The 16,985-nt window shown below is 53.2% G+C and overlaps 1 protein-coding gene across 1 annotated transcript; it reads right to left on the bottom strand.

Moving 5' to 3' along the window:
* Nucleotides 1-285: 285 nt before the first annotated feature.
* LOC139833313 (uncharacterized) lies at nucleotides 286-16,354 on the bottom strand. The gene is made up of 3 exons (XM_071823557.1): nucleotides 16,106-16,354; nucleotides 1,202-1,394; nucleotides 286-972 (listed from the first exon to the last, which is right to left on the bottom strand). The coding sequence occupies exons 1-3, from the start codon at nucleotides 16,352-16,354 to the stop codon at nucleotides 368-370; spliced, it is 1,047 nt and encodes a 348-aa protein (XP_071679658.1). The 3' UTR covers nucleotides 286-367.
* Between the last annotated feature and the right edge of the window lie 631 nt (nucleotides 16,355-16,985).

Here is a 16,985-nt window from a genome sequence, read left to right as displayed (position 1 = left end):
AACCGACACGCGAAAAACGACTAAGGGAAAGAGTAAAAGCGAGTTGACTTGCAACTTTTCATAAAAGTGCCGGATTGCCGAATTCAGCTCGTTCGACTGAAATACTGTCAGCCTCACCCAGCGGCCCGCTCTTGATCCGGCGACGGATCGCAAGTCGGACGTACGACCGGCAAGAGCACAGCCAAAGAGTGGGGCGGATGGGAAAAAGCGAACGAGTCGAAAGAAAGCAACTCGGCACACAAATGATTAACAAACACATTAAAGTGTGACATAATTAAAGGACGATAACATTCATACATGCGCACCCGGCATCCCGGGGATTTAATAAATTGTCTTGGCAAAAGAACAACTGGAAAGACAGGTAAAACTAAGACGCGGCTGGAGAAGGACCAGCCGGAGGAGCGTCCGCGGAGCCGGCTGCCGGGTCGTCTTCGGGCTCGTCTTCCGCCTCCTCATCTTCCATGTAGTCCTCATCGGATGGAGGAGGGTTCGGGTCCGCGACAAAGAGGGCCTTGTCGACGAAGTCGGCGATGGTGCTGGCTCGAGCAAGCCGGGCGGCCTTGTATTCGGCTGGGAGCTTGTCCTCCACGCCGGCTCGCCGGAACTCAAGCTGCCCCAGGTCCACCTCGTTGTACCAAGAGAGGACGAAGGACAGCGCCATGTCGGCGCCAGCGCGCGTGGCCGACTCCTTCCAGTCGAGGAAGCGATCCGGCGCCCGCTCCATCAGGGAGGTAAGGCTGGAGATATCTTGCGGCACCGTCTCCTCAGGCCACAGCATCGGCGCCAGCTCTTCAACCGCCTTCCGGAGCTCCCAGCCGAGCTTGGTGATGGGCTCGACGCGGGCAGCCATGGACGCCATGTGATCCTCCATGGAGAAATACTCCGAGCTGCCCTCGCCGGTCTCCTGCCTCCTGGACTCGCGCGCAACGCCAACGGCTGCCAAAGCCGCGTCCTGCGTCTCCGGGAAGGCCGCTGCAAGACGAAGCAAGTCAGAAATCATCGAAGCCGAAATAAGCTGAAAAATGCAAATTTTCGAAGTCCTAAGCCAAAAGGAAAAAGCCTGGCGGCAGCCGGCAAGAACCGACCGCCACCAGCTCGAAGATGGAGATAGCAAAGACATCAGAAGTTTCTGCTGCCGGCTGCCAACGAAAGCCGGCAGCCGAAAGCCGGCAAAGGGAAAGGAACATTAAGGTGCACTCACCCGCCAAGCCGCGATCAAGTGCGCCAATCTCATCCGTCCAGCGCTTGGCGGTAGCCGTCAGCTCCGTGGACTTGGCGGTGACCTCCTCTTGCAGCGCAAGCCGCTGCTTCTCCACCTCCGTTAGCCGCCGGCTCAGATCGTCCACCTTCTCCTTCTCCGCCGTCCTAAGGGAGTTGAGCTCAGAGAGGTGGTTCTGCTCAGCCAGGCGCAGCCGTGCCAGCTCCTGCTCAGCTAGCTTGAGCTTGGCGGCTGAAGAACGGCCCGCCTCCTCGCTCTCGGCGCACTGGGCGCGAGCAGCCCGGAGATCCGACTCCAGCCGCGGGACCTTGGCGGCTTCAACTGCGAGGCAGCCGGAAAGAAACGTCAGCCAACGAAGATTCAAAAGAAAATAAGACATCGAGTCGAAAGAGGCTAGAGCTCACCCTTGGCGGCTCCCAGCTCGCGGGCCAAGTCGGCCCGGTCCAGCTTGGCCTTGTGGTAATGGGTAACGGCGCGATTATACAAAGTGGTGCGCCGATCCATCACGGCCTAAGGAAAAAAGAAAGTCAGTCAGCTAGGCGAAACCCGGGCCGGCTCCAAGCAGCCGGCCCATGCCTCGGAGGGCTACCAGGATGATAACCAAATCAAAAAACAGATAAAGCTTACCTTGCCGGCTTCCTCCACCTTGGCAACGCTGGCCGCGGTCTCGGCAGCCCTGGCCTTGAGGTGGGCCTGCAGGCTGGAGAAAAACATCTCCACCGATGCTTGGCCAGGGTTCCCCTCCCGGCTGGTCACCTCGTAGGAGTCGGCGCGGAGCCACGCCTGCTCCATGGTGGCAGCCGACCCAAGGCTGGAGTCGGAGGCGGACGGCACCTGAAGAAGAAGAGCGCCCTTGGCCACGTGCAGGCCCTGCTGCGACGCCGATGGGGCTTCCGTCCTCACCAGTGCGCGCGAGTCGGCGCCCTCCGTGCGCGCCGGCTCATCCCTTGCCGGCTCCCGCCTGGCTGGCTCATCCCTCGTCGGCTCCGGCGGCGGCGATGCTCCGGGCGCAGCAGATGGCCCAGCCGGCGCAGCTGTCTCCGGCGCTGAGGTGCCCCTCCGGGCTCTCATCCAAGCACCACCACGCTTGGCGGGCGCCGGCTCCGGTCGCAGCGGCGCGGCTCTGCCGGCTCCGGCTCCGGTCGCGGACGGTGCAGCCCTTCCGGCTCCGGCTCCGGTGAAGGCGGCATGCCCCGGCCGGCCCCAGCAGCGGGGTCCGAAGGCGAGTCCGGCGCGGGAACATGTCGTCCGGCGTCGGCTGCCGAGTCGGCTCGACCCGCGTGCCGGGATCGGGCGCCGAGGCCAGCGGCACGGCGAAGGAAGGTGCCCCTGCGGAAGGCGCAGCACCCGCAGCGGCGGTGGCGTAGGAGCGCGCGATGAAGGCTGCGGCGTCGGCTCCCTCCTTTGGCGCAGCGGCGGCGACGCGACGCGCGGAGCCTGCCGGGAGCCGCCACCCTGGGTAAACTTGATGGGAGCCCTAGCCGGACAAACAAAGAGAAGATAAGCATAAAAAGTAAGGAAAGAAAAGGAATCAAACGAGAAAGAGAACTCACCCGGCCTGCTCCGGAACCTTCTTCGGCTGCTGCCGGCGGAGCTTCTTCGCCTTCGCCTCCAAGGCGGCAGTGGAGCGAGGCTCGCTGGCCCGCTTCTTCCCCTGGCGCGCCGAAGTCGCCGTGGTGCTTGGCGGCCTCGCGCGCAGAGGCACGGCCGGGATCGGCCCCGTGCCGGACGTCGCCGGCTCCTCGTCCTCCTGCTGCTCTGGTGAGGGGGGCGGATTGTGCTCCCCCTGGCCGCCTAGATCAGGCGCCTGCAGCAGGTCATCGTCGCCGGCCGGGTCACCGGCTTGGTCAGCCGGATCGACGTGATCCGGCGTCCACCTCCTCGTCGCCAGGTCGCCGTCCTCGGTGTTCTGGCGCTCAAAGAGCTAGAAAGAAAGAAAAACATGAGCAAACGACAAGCCAAAAATGGGCAGAAGCAAAAGGAAGTCGGCCTCGCAGCCGCAAGCCGGCAGCCGGCGAAAAACACAAGCTTACCCGTTCGGGCGGGTGGTCCCTGTCGCGGGGCGCCAGCCCGTAGTTCCAGTCGTCCGCCATGTTTGCCTTGGTGATGTTGTTCACCCGGCTGGCCACCTGGGCCTTGGTGAGCACCGCCTTGGACGTCCGGTTCGGGTCGAACCGGCCGGACATGTGCCCGATTTTGTGGGTGCGCCTCTGGAGCGGCAGCACCCGGCGCTCAGCGATGGTGCAGAGGAGATCCTCCGCAGTCAGCCCGTTCTCGACGGCCGCCCCCAAGAAGTCCCAGAGCTGGTTCACCTCGGCGTCCGGATCCGACGTGCGGGCGTTGTAGCTCCAGTTGATCCGGCCGACGGGAGGAGCCGGGTTGAACTCCGGCAGGTTGATCCGGTCGACGAGCTGCCGCTCGTTGCGCACGTAGAAGAACGACATCTGCCAGTTCTTCACCGAGTCAACGGTGGGGATCTTGGGGAAGGGCGTACCAGGCCGGGTGTAGATCGAGGCGGCGCCGCAGGCTCGCAGGCGGCCCTCGGTGGTTTGCGCCTTCAAGTAGAACAGCCGGCTCCGTAAGTCGATGTCTGGCCACAAGCCGGCGTAGGCCTCCATGAACGCCACGTAACAGCCGAGGAGGACGCACGCGTTGGCCGGCAGTGGTGCGGCTGCAGGCCGGTTGTCGAGGAACTGCCGGAAGAAGGTTGAAGCCGGCAGGCCCAGCCCGCGCTCAAGGTGCGCGCCGAAGACGACGCGCTCGCCGGGCTGCGGCTCGGGCTCCGTCTCCTCGCCGGGCGCCCGCCAGACCACCGCCGACGGGATCCGGCGGAGGCGCACCAGCCGCTCGATGTCGTCCTCCCGCATGTATGAGCCTCTCCACGATCCGCTGGCGGAGGCCATTGTCGAGGTTGAGGAAGAAGATGACCAAGAGAGGCGAAACGGCGAGGAAGAGCCTTGCGACCGCGGCGGCGATAACGGCGGCTGAGGACGCTCCGTGGAGACGCGCGGCCCCGTGGCGCCGGATTGGTGGAGTGGCGGCGGTGGCCCGGCGGGAGAACGTCGGGGCAGCTGCTCGCCGGAGTTCGCCAGGAGTGTTGGCGTGCGACGGAGCGCTCGAGCGAAGAAACAAGAGAGTTTGGGCGAGAGGACGAAGAGCGCGAGGAAGAAGAAGGGCGCCTCGGTACCGCTACCGGGGGCATTTATAGCCGCCTGGCGCGCCAGTTGCGCGGCCACGTGGCGATCGTGGGCCACGATCGGGATTTACTGCGCTGTAACTCCCCCCACGACGGCAGCGGTTACCGAAAACGGCCACACCACGTCCCCCACTACCGCACCGGATCCGGAGGAACATTGATGTGACCAGACGAAGCGACCGCGGCGCCAGGCGTCAGACCGGTCAAGTCGGGCGCGGGACCCGAGGCGGCGGAGGCTCCGGCGCGCCGCAAGCCGGAGCCGGACAATAAGTTCAACCCGGACTAAAAGTCGTCAACAAGGCGGAGACGCCGCCAAAACTCGCGAGAAAGCGAAAGCTGTATAAGTGTAAAAAGCGGCCGGCTAGAAGCAGTCGGTAGGAACGAGCCGGATGAGGGCGCAGCCGGCTGAATGGAAATTCTCAGTCGGCCCCTCCAAGTGCCGTCAAATATATTCGAGAAGCCAGAAAACCTGCCTAGGTCCTTCTAGACGCAGGACCTTGCCAGCTTCGGGGGCTAATGTCGGGGGGAAGACCCCGGATAGGGCAATGGACGCGGAGCAGCCGGCTGGCCACTGGCCGGCTCGCGGCAAAAGCCGGCTGAGGAGCAGCCGGCTTGCGCTGTGGCCGGCTGGTCCGGAAGCCGGCTGGCTCTAGGTCCTAGTCGGCCTGGCTACGGCCACCAATGCTGTAGCTGGGCCGGCTTCTACAAGTCATATCCGACTGGGGTTTGTACCTCAGACCGACTCGAGGCTGGCGAGTCTTGCACTGGAAGGAACCGGGTTGGTGATCCGGGTTCCGAAAGTCCACGCTGACTCCATCTTCCGTAAAACGCGGGGCACTGTGGAGCAATAGTGCCACGCGCCGGACAGGCCGTCAGGGCTTACGACGATCCGTACTGGCTACAGTGGCTGACGGCGACAGGGACACCTCCTCTCCATACCGCTGACCGTGGCAGCCGGATGGGACAGGCCACGATGCCTCAACGGCTCCTGACGTCACCGCCTCGGGAAGGAGCAGAAGCCGAGGCCGGCCAAGCCGGCCAGTAAACTATAGGGTCTTATATGTAAAGTGCCGGCGCCTATATAAGCCGCATTACCCCCTCTCGTGCAGGGGATCGATCATTCTTACTTCACTCCACTCACAGAGCTGCCCTGAGTGACAAGGGATTAACTTGTCAATGCCTATGGATTGTAGGCTAGGGTTTAGTTAGAAGTAGAGGGCAAGTAGATCTCGAAGGTTTCAGCCGAAAAGTACTCGACGACTATGAAAACTAGGGTTTGCAGACAATGATTCGATTGATTCTTTTGTCCCTCGACTCCCCCTTATATATGAGGTGAAGCCGAGGGATTCGTGCTATACAAGTTTACAGAGTCCGGGACGGTTTCTAACTCGTCCCGCCAGATTACAAACAACAATTTCTATTACAACTCTATCTTTCCTTAGTAAATCTTGGGCTCCCGAATCTTCTTATTCTTCGGGTATTGGGCCTCCAGTAAACCCCGGGTACCATCTTCGGCAGACCCATTTGGGATGCCTATGTCAGTAGCCCCCGAGATTTTGCTTGAATCGTAGAGTCAGGGAAAATCTCCATTGTTTATTTTTACTCGAAAGCTTTAACCTTTTATATTTCTTCACATAAAATTCTATATTGTACAGGGATACTGGTAATTGGGGCTAGTTCATCTGACGGATCAGGTACTAGTTAACTGCTCTAGTGGCAATCCGCAAAAACCTACTTCAAAATCACGTCCCCGGACATGATCTCGGGATACTGGTGTAAACGTCGACAGGTGCCGCTTAAGGTCTTACCATTCTGTCGAGTCCCAGTCAAATTTATCGGGTACCTAACGCGTCCGTTAGGATTTTTCTTCGTATCTGTTGATACGGATAAAAGTAGCAGAGCGCAGTCTTTGGCGATGCCACGCCCAGCAGAACGGATCTGGGGTCTTACCTTCGCAAATTTTGCGGCATTCAGAAATTGATCGCAACTTCGGCGTTCTGAGAATATATTGTCGAGTGCTTTTCCGGCTGTTGGAATGGCACATTTTATCGAGTCATATATGACTTATATTGTTCTCCCGATGGGAGTATATGTAGAGTTAATTATAACTCGAAATATACTCTCTTGTTTTTCTATTTTTGTTAATTTCATCGGGCACGCGAACAGCGTTCCCGATGGGAGTAGCCCCCGAGGCTACAACCAAGAACTTGTGCTTGGTTGTAGGCTCAACATTTTAGTCCACCTTGTCGCTATATTTTCATTACTTCCCAATATGATCTCTTTCTTCTTCTCTCTTTTTTTATCTCTCGGGTGCGCGAACAGCGCTCCCGATGGGAGTAGCCCCCGAGGCTACAGCCAAGGACTTGTGCTTGGTTGTAGGCTCCCGCAATTTCTATATTTGTCATACTCGAAAATTTACTTTTTTCTGAAGTAGCCCCCGAGCATTTGGGCAAAAACTTGTATTTGATCAAAGGCTCCCGAAGTATTGAATAATTCTTTCTGTCGTCACTTTTTTATTTTTCTTGTCGACATACTTCCCTTAATCAAATTTACTTCATCCTTCTCGAATAATCGTGATTTTTCTGCCCTGTGGGTCCATTGCTTCTACTACGTTGACACGTCGTGCAAGTAGTGGACACACGTCCTCCGCTTTTCCTGGCGCACGTACGGTAACGCCTATTTCAGTAAAAATACTCTTTTGCCCTTGTGTCTAGAAGATCCATCCTCACCACACGATTTCTTCATCCAACGGCAGACTGCTTCACCCGAATCTTATATAAACCCTTCTTCAACCTTCGTTCATCCCCTCGCTTGCGCCGCTCACCTGTTCCTCTTCGCATAACTTCCCCTGCGCCCAACTCTCTTCAATCTTCCGTACGCACATACATTGCTCTGCCCACTGCCGTTGATGCCACCGCGCACGCGTCTGACTCGCCACAGCACGCCGGAATCCAAGATGGCCACAGCACATACATTGCTCTGCCCACTGCCGTTGATGCCACCGCGCACGCGTCTGACTCGCCACAGCACGCCGTTGTCTTGTTTATTTTTCAGTTGATATTTGATAACTATACTCCATCTTCTGCTCCTTCCAATGTTTCGCCTTCTTCTTCCCGCGCGAGGAAAGCTTTTGGTGATACCGCTCCTGTCGACGATACCTTGTCGCAAGAACTGGATGAACTTCGGCAACAACTTCAGTATGCGAAGAAGCAAACACTTGTGATGATGGAGCAATCTCGTAAGTCATCTGAAGCCGAAAAAATTGCTCTTCAACAAGCTCGCGAGGCCGTAGCTGCTAAGGAAATTGCTGCTTCCGATGCTGTAAAGGCGACTATTCGAGAAAATTTCATGCTCGAATTAATGAATGAAGCCAGTGCAGATATGTCGGGTATGTCTATTTCATCCTCTGATATCTTCCATCTTCATGCTACTGTCTTTTAAAGGTTTCCACTTCTTTGTTTTGATAGGTGCCTTTACTGATGCTGCTGCCGAGGAAGAGAGGGTGAATGCTAGGACAACCCTCCTTGTTAATCTCTCCTTGGACCATGGTTCTTTGTTTTGGGCTACCCCGGAAAGGACCCGCCAAATTGTCAGATTTCAAGATCGCGCCTCTCAAACTCGCGATTTCCTCGACTTCTGTACCAAGACCTTGTCCATGGTTTACAACTCCATGTTTCCTCGCAACGTCCAACCAAAAACTCTTCCTGAATTGATGGAAAGGTTCAAGGATGCTCGCAGTATCCATGATTTTGTCAAAGCTCAACTAGTAGCTGGTGCCAGATTTGCTCTTATCATGCTCCAAATCTGCCACTCGAAGCTTGACCTTACCCAGGTTGTCGAGAAGGTTCACCAAAAAGTAAAACGGCGGAGAGTTGGTGTTGACAGGATTAACACGAAGGTTACGCCTATAGCCGAAGAAATGATTGAGGACCTACTTCGGATGGATGCCGACTTTTTGCCGATGGCCATTATGCCGATTTTCTTGGTGCTGCTCCCGAGGAAAACAGGTCACTCTTGATGACATATTGAATCAAGACTAGTTAGTTTCTTCTTGTAGATATTTCTTCTTTGTAATCCATGACTATATTGTAAAGCAATCATTATATTTCTCTGTTTGTTTAGCCCCCGAGTGTTTCGGTGACTCTTTACTATATTTGTATACTTGCGAGGTTTTGAACCAAGGCATTTATATATTTAAGGCGAATATGAGCCCCCAAGCTTTTTATTGAGCATTATTTTGTATTTTTGTTGACTCACGAGGTATTTGAATACCAAGGCAAGTTTTTCCTTTTGTCGATGAACTATATTGAAATTCGTCGGAGCGAAGACTTTGGTCATGTCGATAAGGAAGAAAAGTTATATTGTCACTATCTTTATTATATTGCAGCACCGCGAGCCCGCCTCATTAAAAACCTTCTCCGGCCCCACTCGGTGCCCCGAAAAAGGAAAAGAGTGCGTCTGAAAACTCGCGGGCGTTTCAATACATTGAAGCTTTACAAAGACTATATTTTGACTCTAGGCGTAAAAACGCCTAAGTTGCGCCACGTTCCAGGGGTTTGGCTCCTCCACCCCTGTCTTCTTGTCCTTTATTCTGTATGCTCCTCCTCCAATTACTTCCGTGACAATGTAAGGGCCAAGCCATGGTGACTCGAGTTTTTCATGACTTTTTTGCGTGAGCCGAAGAACTAGGTCTCCCACCTGAAAAGATCTTGGCCGCAAACGTCGACTGTGGTAATTCTTCAAGTCCTGTTGATATTTGGTTACCCGAGATAATACTTCATCTCGAGCTTCATCAAGTGCGTCGACGTCGTCTTCTAGCACTCTTCTCGTCGGTTCTTCATGATATTCTGCGACACGTGGAGAGTTGTGCTCTATCTCGATTGGTAGTACGGCCTCTGCTCCATGAACCAGGAAAAACGGAGTTTCCTGCGTTGCTGTGTTTGGTGTTGTTCGGATGCTCCACAACACGCTTGGTAGTTCTTCTGGCCAGGTATGTCGAGCTTTTTCCAGTGGTCCTAACAAGCGTTTCTTAATACCATTGCAGATGATGCCATTGGCTTTCTCGACTTGCCCATTGGTTTGAGGATGTGCGACTGACGCAAAGTTCAGCTTAATACCCACCTCTTCGCAATAATCTTTGAATTCATGGGATGTGAAGTTGCTGCCGTTGTCTGTGACGATGCTGTGGGGCACTCCAAATCTGAAGACGAGGCCTTTTACGAATTTTATCATGGATGCTCCATCTCGGTGAATTTATCGGCTTCGCTTCTATCCACTTTGTAAACTTATCGACAGCCTACTAGCATGTACTCCTTTCCTCCTGGCCAGGATTTGTGTAACTTACCCACCATATCAAGTCCCCATTGAGCAAAGGGCCAAGACAATGGTATTGGTGCTAGCTCTGCTGCTGGAGAGTGAGGTTTTGCGGCGAACCTTTGACATGCGTCGCAAGTTCTTACTATGTCCTTGGCGTCCTCGATTGCTGTCAACCAGTAGAATCCTGCCCGAAAAACCTTGGCTGCGATAGCTCGACTACTTGCGTGGTGGCCACATATTCCTTCGTGTACATCCTTCAGATTATTCTTCCTTCTTCGGTGTAACGCACCTTTGCAAAACGCCTGAAATACTTCGCTTATACAATTCTCCCTTGACCACCGTAAAAGCTTTGGAGCGTCGAATTACTCGCCTTGCTTCAACTGGATCATCGGGTATTTCTTTCCTCATGATGTATGATATGTACGGCTGCATCCATGGTAACTGTATCACCATGACCAAGTCCTGATCTTCTTCTTCGTCCTCTTGCTTTTCCTTGGCAGCCCCCGAGGGTTTCTTCTCCTTCTTTTTTGACTTTGTTGGCTTAGTGGATCTCTCTGTTATCTCTTCCCAGAATACACCTGGCGGGATTGGAAGGCACTGTGACCCGATGTTTGCAAGAACGTCGGCTTCGTCATTGCTCAACCTGCTAATATGATTTACTTCGCATCCATCGAATAACTTCTCAAGCTCGTTGTACACCTCCTTGTATGCCATCATGCTATCATTGATTGCATCACATTGGTTCATAACTTGCCGAGCCACCAACTCGTGAGTCGCCAAAGATTTTTAATCGAGTTGCTCCGCAGTGCTTTCGCCATCTTCATCCCGTGTATGAGAGCCTCATATTCTGCTTCATTGTTAGATGCGTTAAGGAACGTCATCCGAGGATGTACTTCAATTTGTCGCCTTCAGTGATATGAGTACTACTCTCGCGCCAGCTCCTTCTAGTCTCTTGGACCCATCAAAGTTCATGGTCCAAGTTCTCGATAAATCTGGTGGTCCTGTATTTTGCAACTCCATCCATTCTCGCGATGAAGTCCAGCGTATTTGCGACTTTATTGCTTTTCTTTTTCATACGTGATGTCCCGAGGGGAAAGTTCTATTCCCCAAAGGGAGACACGACCCGTAGCTTCTGGGTTATTCAGTATATTTGATAAGGGAGCTTCATTGACCACTATGATCGGGTGTGCCGAAAAATAGTGGCGCAATTTTCGTGCTGTCGTGAACACTCCATATGCTAGTTTTTGGTACTGAGGGTACCTTTGTTTTGAAGGTGACAAGACTTCGCTCACGAAGTATACTGGCCGCTGCACTCCATGGATTTTCCCTTCTTCTTCTCTTTCGACAACTAATACCGTGCTAACCACTTGGGGCGTGGCTGCAATATATAGCAGGAGAGGTTCCTTTTCCTTTGGAGCCACCAGGATTGGTGGTGTCGAGATTTTTCGCTTCAGATCCTCGAAAGCTCATCGGCCTCTTCGTTCCACCGGAATTTATCTCCTTGTTTTATCAGCGCATAAAATGGTAACGCTTTTTCTCCTAACCTGGCGACGAACCTGCTCAAAGCTGCGACTCGCCCAGTTAGCTGCTGTATTTCTTTCAACTTTGTTGGCTTTCTCATTGTTACTATGGCTTGTATTTTGTCGGGATTTGCTTCAATCCCTCTTGCCGAAACTAGAAACCCCGAAGTTCTCCCGCTGGGACGCCAAAAGAACACTTCGTCGGGTTCAGTTTGAGGCAGTAATTTGTCGAGGTTGTCAAAAGTTTCTTTGAGATCCTCGATCAATGTTGTCCCCTTTTTTGATGTTATGACGACATCATCGATGTATACTTGCACGTTTTTCCCGATCTGTGTTGCTAAACACTTCGCATCATCCTCGATATGTTGCTCCCGCATTTTTTAGACCAAAGGGCATTGTTTTGTAGCAAAACACGCCGTAAGGTGTAATAAACGCTGTCTTGGCTTCATCATCTTCTTTTTAATCTGATCTGGTTATAACCAGAGTATGCATCCAAGAAGGAAAGACGTTCGCAACCTGCCGTGGAGTCGATAATTTGATCGATCCTTGGGAGGGGAAAGTGATCCTTAGGACAATGTTTATTGAGACACGTAAAGTCGACGCACATGCGAAGGACTGTCGTGTTTTTCTTCGGCACCATCACCGGGTTAGCTACCCATGTGGCTTCAGTAGATATTTCTCTCGATAAAACCAGCTTCTTCGAGTCGATTTATTTCTGAAAGCATGGCTTTGCGGTTTGGTTCCGAAAAACGCCGCAAAGGTTGTCTCGATTGGTTTCGCTTGTTGGATCCAAATTTAGGTGGTGCTCGGCAAGTTCCCTGGTACTCCTGGCATGTCAGCTGGACACCATGCAAAGATTTTCCAGCTTCTCACGGAGGAACTTGACGAGCGCGCTTTCCTATGCGATATCCATATCGTTTGCGATAGATGTCGTCTTTTTTGGATCTGTCGGGTGAATCGCACCTCCTTAGAATTTTTCTCTCGTGTTGAAAGTTGATTCTTTATTTGGCCTTCCAACGCCTGGCAAGACGTCGTAATCAGTCATGCTTTTTGACGCCAAGTACTCGGCTTGCATCCCGAAAGTTTCGCCAACCCGTGAAAATCCTTGTCGCACTTATCGGCTAAGGCAAAGCTTCCCTTGACTGTGATTGGTCCTTCTTGGTCCGGGCAACCTCCACAACAGGTATGTATAGTGTGGTACTGCCATAAATCTAGCATATGCTGGTCGTCCCAACAGAGCGTGGTATTGTGATGGAAAATCCACGACTTCAAATTCGAGCTTCTCGATTCTATAATTTTCTCGGGTCCCAAATTGAACATCGAGATTGATTTTTCCCAATGGATAACTTGGTTTCTCTGGTGTAATGCCGTGGAACCTTGTGTCTGTTGGTTTCAAGTTTGCTAAGGATATGTTCATCTTCCTCAATGTATCTCGCATACATGAGGTTCAAGCTGCCGCCGCCGTCTATGAACACTCGAGAGACATCAAATCCTGCGATAATCGCCGCGTAATAAGTGCCGACTGCCCCGGTCGAGGAACTTGTCGCGGATGATCTCGCTATTGTGAAGCCGATATCTTGTCCCGACCAATTAAGGTACTCAACTGTTGGTGGAGGCATTTTCTCTGCCATAAACACCTGTCGTGAGATTACTTTTTGAGCTCTATTGGACGGCCTTCCCTTCGAATCATCAACACCGCTCCGTTGGAATTAGGATCAACATAGGGTGGTGGTGCAAAGGCCGCTATTCTTAGCTGGTGTCGATTATCCTCTCGTAATCGCGGGAGGTGGCGGGAGATGAACCTCGCCTCCTAGGCTCCCGAGGGTTTCTCTGTGCTGCTCGAGCGTGAGCATTTTCTCGCGTATCCGAACATTGCCTGAAAATTTCGACAGCCTTTCTGCAGTGCCCCGACTGTCTTTTCCCGTTGTCGTCGAGGAAGAAGTGCATCCGGCACGGTCCGTTCAGCATTTCCTCGGGGGACACGAAAGGTCTTGGAAACCTCGGCCCACTATTTTGCCTCGTTGCGTGAATCATCCCTATTATCGCCTCGCTGTTCATCGCTTCTCCGGTAATCATCTCGTTGCCTCCCGTATTTGTCCGAAAACCCGCCGAAATTTGTCCCGGGGCGTCGTAGTTCTGGTACGTCCGAGGAAATCTTCGCCTCGGTTGATAGTTTCGACCACGGTCCTCCTCTCGGCGACCCGTGTCGTTTGTTGTGGACAGCGTCTTCTCCATCTGCCCATTTATTTGCTATCTCCATCAACGCGGATACTGTCCTTGGATTGGTCCTTCCCAAATCTTCGACAAAGTCTCCACGCTCGACTCCCGCGACAAACGCATCTATTGCTCTCTCGTCGATATGTTTTCTCGCCGAGTTTTTGATGATATTCCACCTCTGGATGTACTTTCTCATTGGCTCATCTCGGCTTTTGTCGACACGCTCTCAACTCCTCTAACGATGCGGGTTTTTGCACGTGGATCTGAAGTTCTTGACGAACACGTCCTCGAAACTTTCCCACCGTCGATGGATCCCGGAGCGAGTTTCTTTATCCATGATCGTGCGGCACCACTCGGGTGCACCTGGATGCTTTGCATGGCTGTTGCCCTAGTTCCTCCCGTCGCCTTCACCGTCTCCGCATAGTCGACTAGCCAATCCTCCGGATCTTGAAGGCCGTCGAATTTCTTGAAATTATCGGGTAACTTGAATCCCGAGGGGACTCGTTTTTCGGACTCTCCTCGTGAAGCATGGTAAGCCGCACATATCTTCGTCGTTGAGTTCTCGGGGATTGCCGATGATCCCTTCGTTTTGCCGCGCTCTCGTCGACTCTTGCTTGTGCCGCCGTGTCTCTTGCTCCACTTGGCCCTTCAAAGCCGCTGCCGTTGTCGTCATGGTCGCGGACTATTTTGCCTTGCCACTTCTTCGGGAGGCGTTGATATAAACGCCGTCCCCATGGCTCCAACTCCTGCTACCGCCATATTGTACAAGTTGTTTCCCTTGGGTCACCCGGAGGTGGTTTAGATGCAAGGATAAAAGCATGTGTCGCCATATACCCAGCCTCTCGGTGTCTTAGGGATGATGTTTCCTCTTGTATCTATCGACATAAAGGACATGTCGAGGTTTTGAACCAAGTGTTCTCTTTCTCGCCTCGGGTATGTGTTGCAGCCTTGATCTTGCTCTGTTCCGCGCCTCCCGATGGCTATCACCCGTAGTTCTAGATTGTCGACTTAGATCTGCCCTTCTCCCGCCGGATGCGTAAGCTGCCTCCTTTCTCCCGTTCAACTCAGCCGTCTGCTTTTCCAATTCCCTGGCAGCTCGTGCGAGCCTATATTGATATGCTTGCAATTCTTCCGGTGTGGCTGTGGTAGCCATTGGTTCTCGTGCCGTTCATAGCTCTCGCAGCTCGTCCCACGCTGCTTGTGAAAGTTGAACTCTATCTCGCGGCTCGGCCCGACGTATTTGTTGCCCAAGCCTTGTCGCAGATTGGAGGGATCGACGTATGGATTTCCCAAACTGTCGAAAGCCTCAGATGTCTCCTCTTGACCTTCAATGGCGTAAATCTGATGATACCTTGTACTCAGATCTATGTTGGGTTTGGTGACATCATCGTTGAGATTGATGAGGACCTTGCCCACTGTGAGAGATTTGTCGATGAAGTCATGACTGTCGACATCGCTTGAGCCATCGCTTATATACGAGTCCGCAGATGACTCAAACGATATGTCGTTGAAGATCTTGGCGAGTTTCTCTCTTGCTCTGATACTGACGTAGCGTGTCGCCGAGGTTTCTTCTTCTCCTGACTCGTTTGACGATGCATAGCTTGAAAAATCGGAGTCGGCCACTGATGATCCCGACGAAATCGGATTCTCGACACGATACGATCCTTCCTTCTCGACGCGAAAGTGGAACCTTCCGAACGTCATCTCCATGGGCTCCGCCAGATACGCATATGCATCCAAACGGGAGGGTGGGTGAGGAACAAAATCGACAAGACCAGTAGCGATCTGTTTACCTCGATCCATTGTGTTGCTTGCGGTTGACGATGTCGAAGATCTTGAGCGTGCCATCGAGATCAGCTCCTTACGCCTCTAATTCCCACAGACGGCGCCAATTGACAAGGGATTAACTTGTCAATGCCTATGGATTGTAGGCTAGGGTTTAGTTAGAAGTAGAGGGCAAGTAGATCTCGAAGGTTTCAGCCGAAAAGTACTCGACGACTATGAAAACTAGGGTTTGCAGACAATGATTCGATTGATTCTTTTGTCCCTCGACTCCCCCTTATATATGAGGTGAAGCCGAGGGATTCGTGCTATACAAGTTTACAGAGTCCGGGACGGTTTCTAACTCGTCCCGCCAGATTACAAACAACAATTTCTATTACAACTCTATCTTTCCTTAGTAAATCTTGGGCTCCCGAATCTTCTTATTCTTCGGGTATTGGGCCTCCAGTAAACCCCGGGTACCATCTTCGGCAGACCCATTTGGGATGCCTATGTCACTGAGAGAGAGATGATCATCTCCCTTAGCCTCCCAGGAGCAGCCGGACACAGCTCTAGGAGCACCATTGTATTGTGTGATCATCATATACACTCATAGCAGGAGTAGAGGTTTTACCTCCATCGGAGGGCCTCGAACCTGGGTACGTCGCCGTGTCGCTCGTGCCCATACCCGCATCCGGATACCGCCGAGAGATCCCTCAGGAACCACTTCGATTAGCCACCCTATGACATATGCCGTGACGACACCACGACAAGCACCTAGCTAGCTAGCATTGGTGTTGGCGTGTCCGGCCGGCCGTCCGCGTCCGCGTCCTCTCCTCCCTCCATCCGATTGGAGGCAAGCCAACAATGCCAAACAATGCAGTGCGATCCACATGGACATTTGCACAGGCACAGCGATGAGATTCCGGCCGGCCGGGGGATGGCATCTGATTTCAGAGCCATTTCTTTCCTCGGTGGTCGGGACCGCGCGACGCCACCGCCGCCCGCCCGCCTGTTTCGGCAGCGATCAGGTCCACATCCGCCCCCAAGTGTGACGCGCCGTTTCTTCTGGCCCTGGATCACGCGAATACGCATATCGCCGCCCTGTGGTGTGGATGGAGGCATGGAGCGGTCACCGTCGATGTGGACGCTCCCGGTGTCCTTTTGGCCGTCACCACGGGCTCTACCCTTTTGCGTTGCATACGTGGCCAAAAAGAAAAAGGAAAGGTCCGTCCCTAAAGTTCCGTGGCCGTAAAACATTTTGGGCCCAGATTCACGAGCCTCATTCATTCTCTTCCTTTTTGGCTTTGGGATATACTTCAAAATGTTTACGGCCACGAAAGCCAGATCTCATCTCATCATCTGTACTTCCGTGACTAGCCGACGGCCGTTGGAACCTCGTCATGAGCACGCGTGTCCCTCCTCCCTCGACGTATCGGGTGAATGTAAATTTGCATATCCGTACACATGTCAATTCTTTCCGAGTTATGACTAGCTGATGCCCGAGTCAATTCTTTGCGAGTAATGACTAGATCGCGTGCGTCAATCCATGCCTGGTGATGCTCGAGCACTGTGATAAGCGTGCCGATGATGACTGTAGCGCAGCCAGCTGCTTGTCTCACACTGTCTGCGGTCGACCAGGACATGAAGTTAATAATAGAGCACTGGGCAGTGGTACATCATCCCTCCATCCATGGAGCATCCCATTTTTACTTAATTAAAGTGTGAGGAAAGGTCATATGACTGTGCTCTCGCT

The sequence above is a fragment of the Lolium perenne genome, chromosome 1, assembly GCF_019359855.2.
Source record: "Lolium perenne isolate Kyuss_39 chromosome 1, Kyuss_2.0, whole genome shotgun sequence".
Classification (NCBI taxonomy): domain Eukaryota; kingdom Viridiplantae; phylum Streptophyta; class Magnoliopsida; order Poales; family Poaceae; genus Lolium; species Lolium perenne.
The sequence above is the reverse complement of the archived record's forward strand: the minus strand, read 5'-3'. Positions and strand labels throughout refer to the sequence as shown.

Coding starts and splice junctions, on each gene's coding strand:
- LOC139833313 (XM_071823557.1), bottom strand. CDS start 16,354: ATGCCTCCATCCACACCACAGGGCGGCGATATGCGTATTCGCGTGATC. Junction 1,395..16,105: donor CATGTGGATCGCACTGCATT/GTTTGGCATTGT, acceptor CTGGCTGAGCAG/AACCACCTCTCTGAGCTCAA. Junction 973..1,201: donor ACTTGATCGCGGCTTGGCGG/GTGAGTGCACCT, acceptor TTCGTCTTGCAG/CGGCCTTCCCGGAGACGCAG.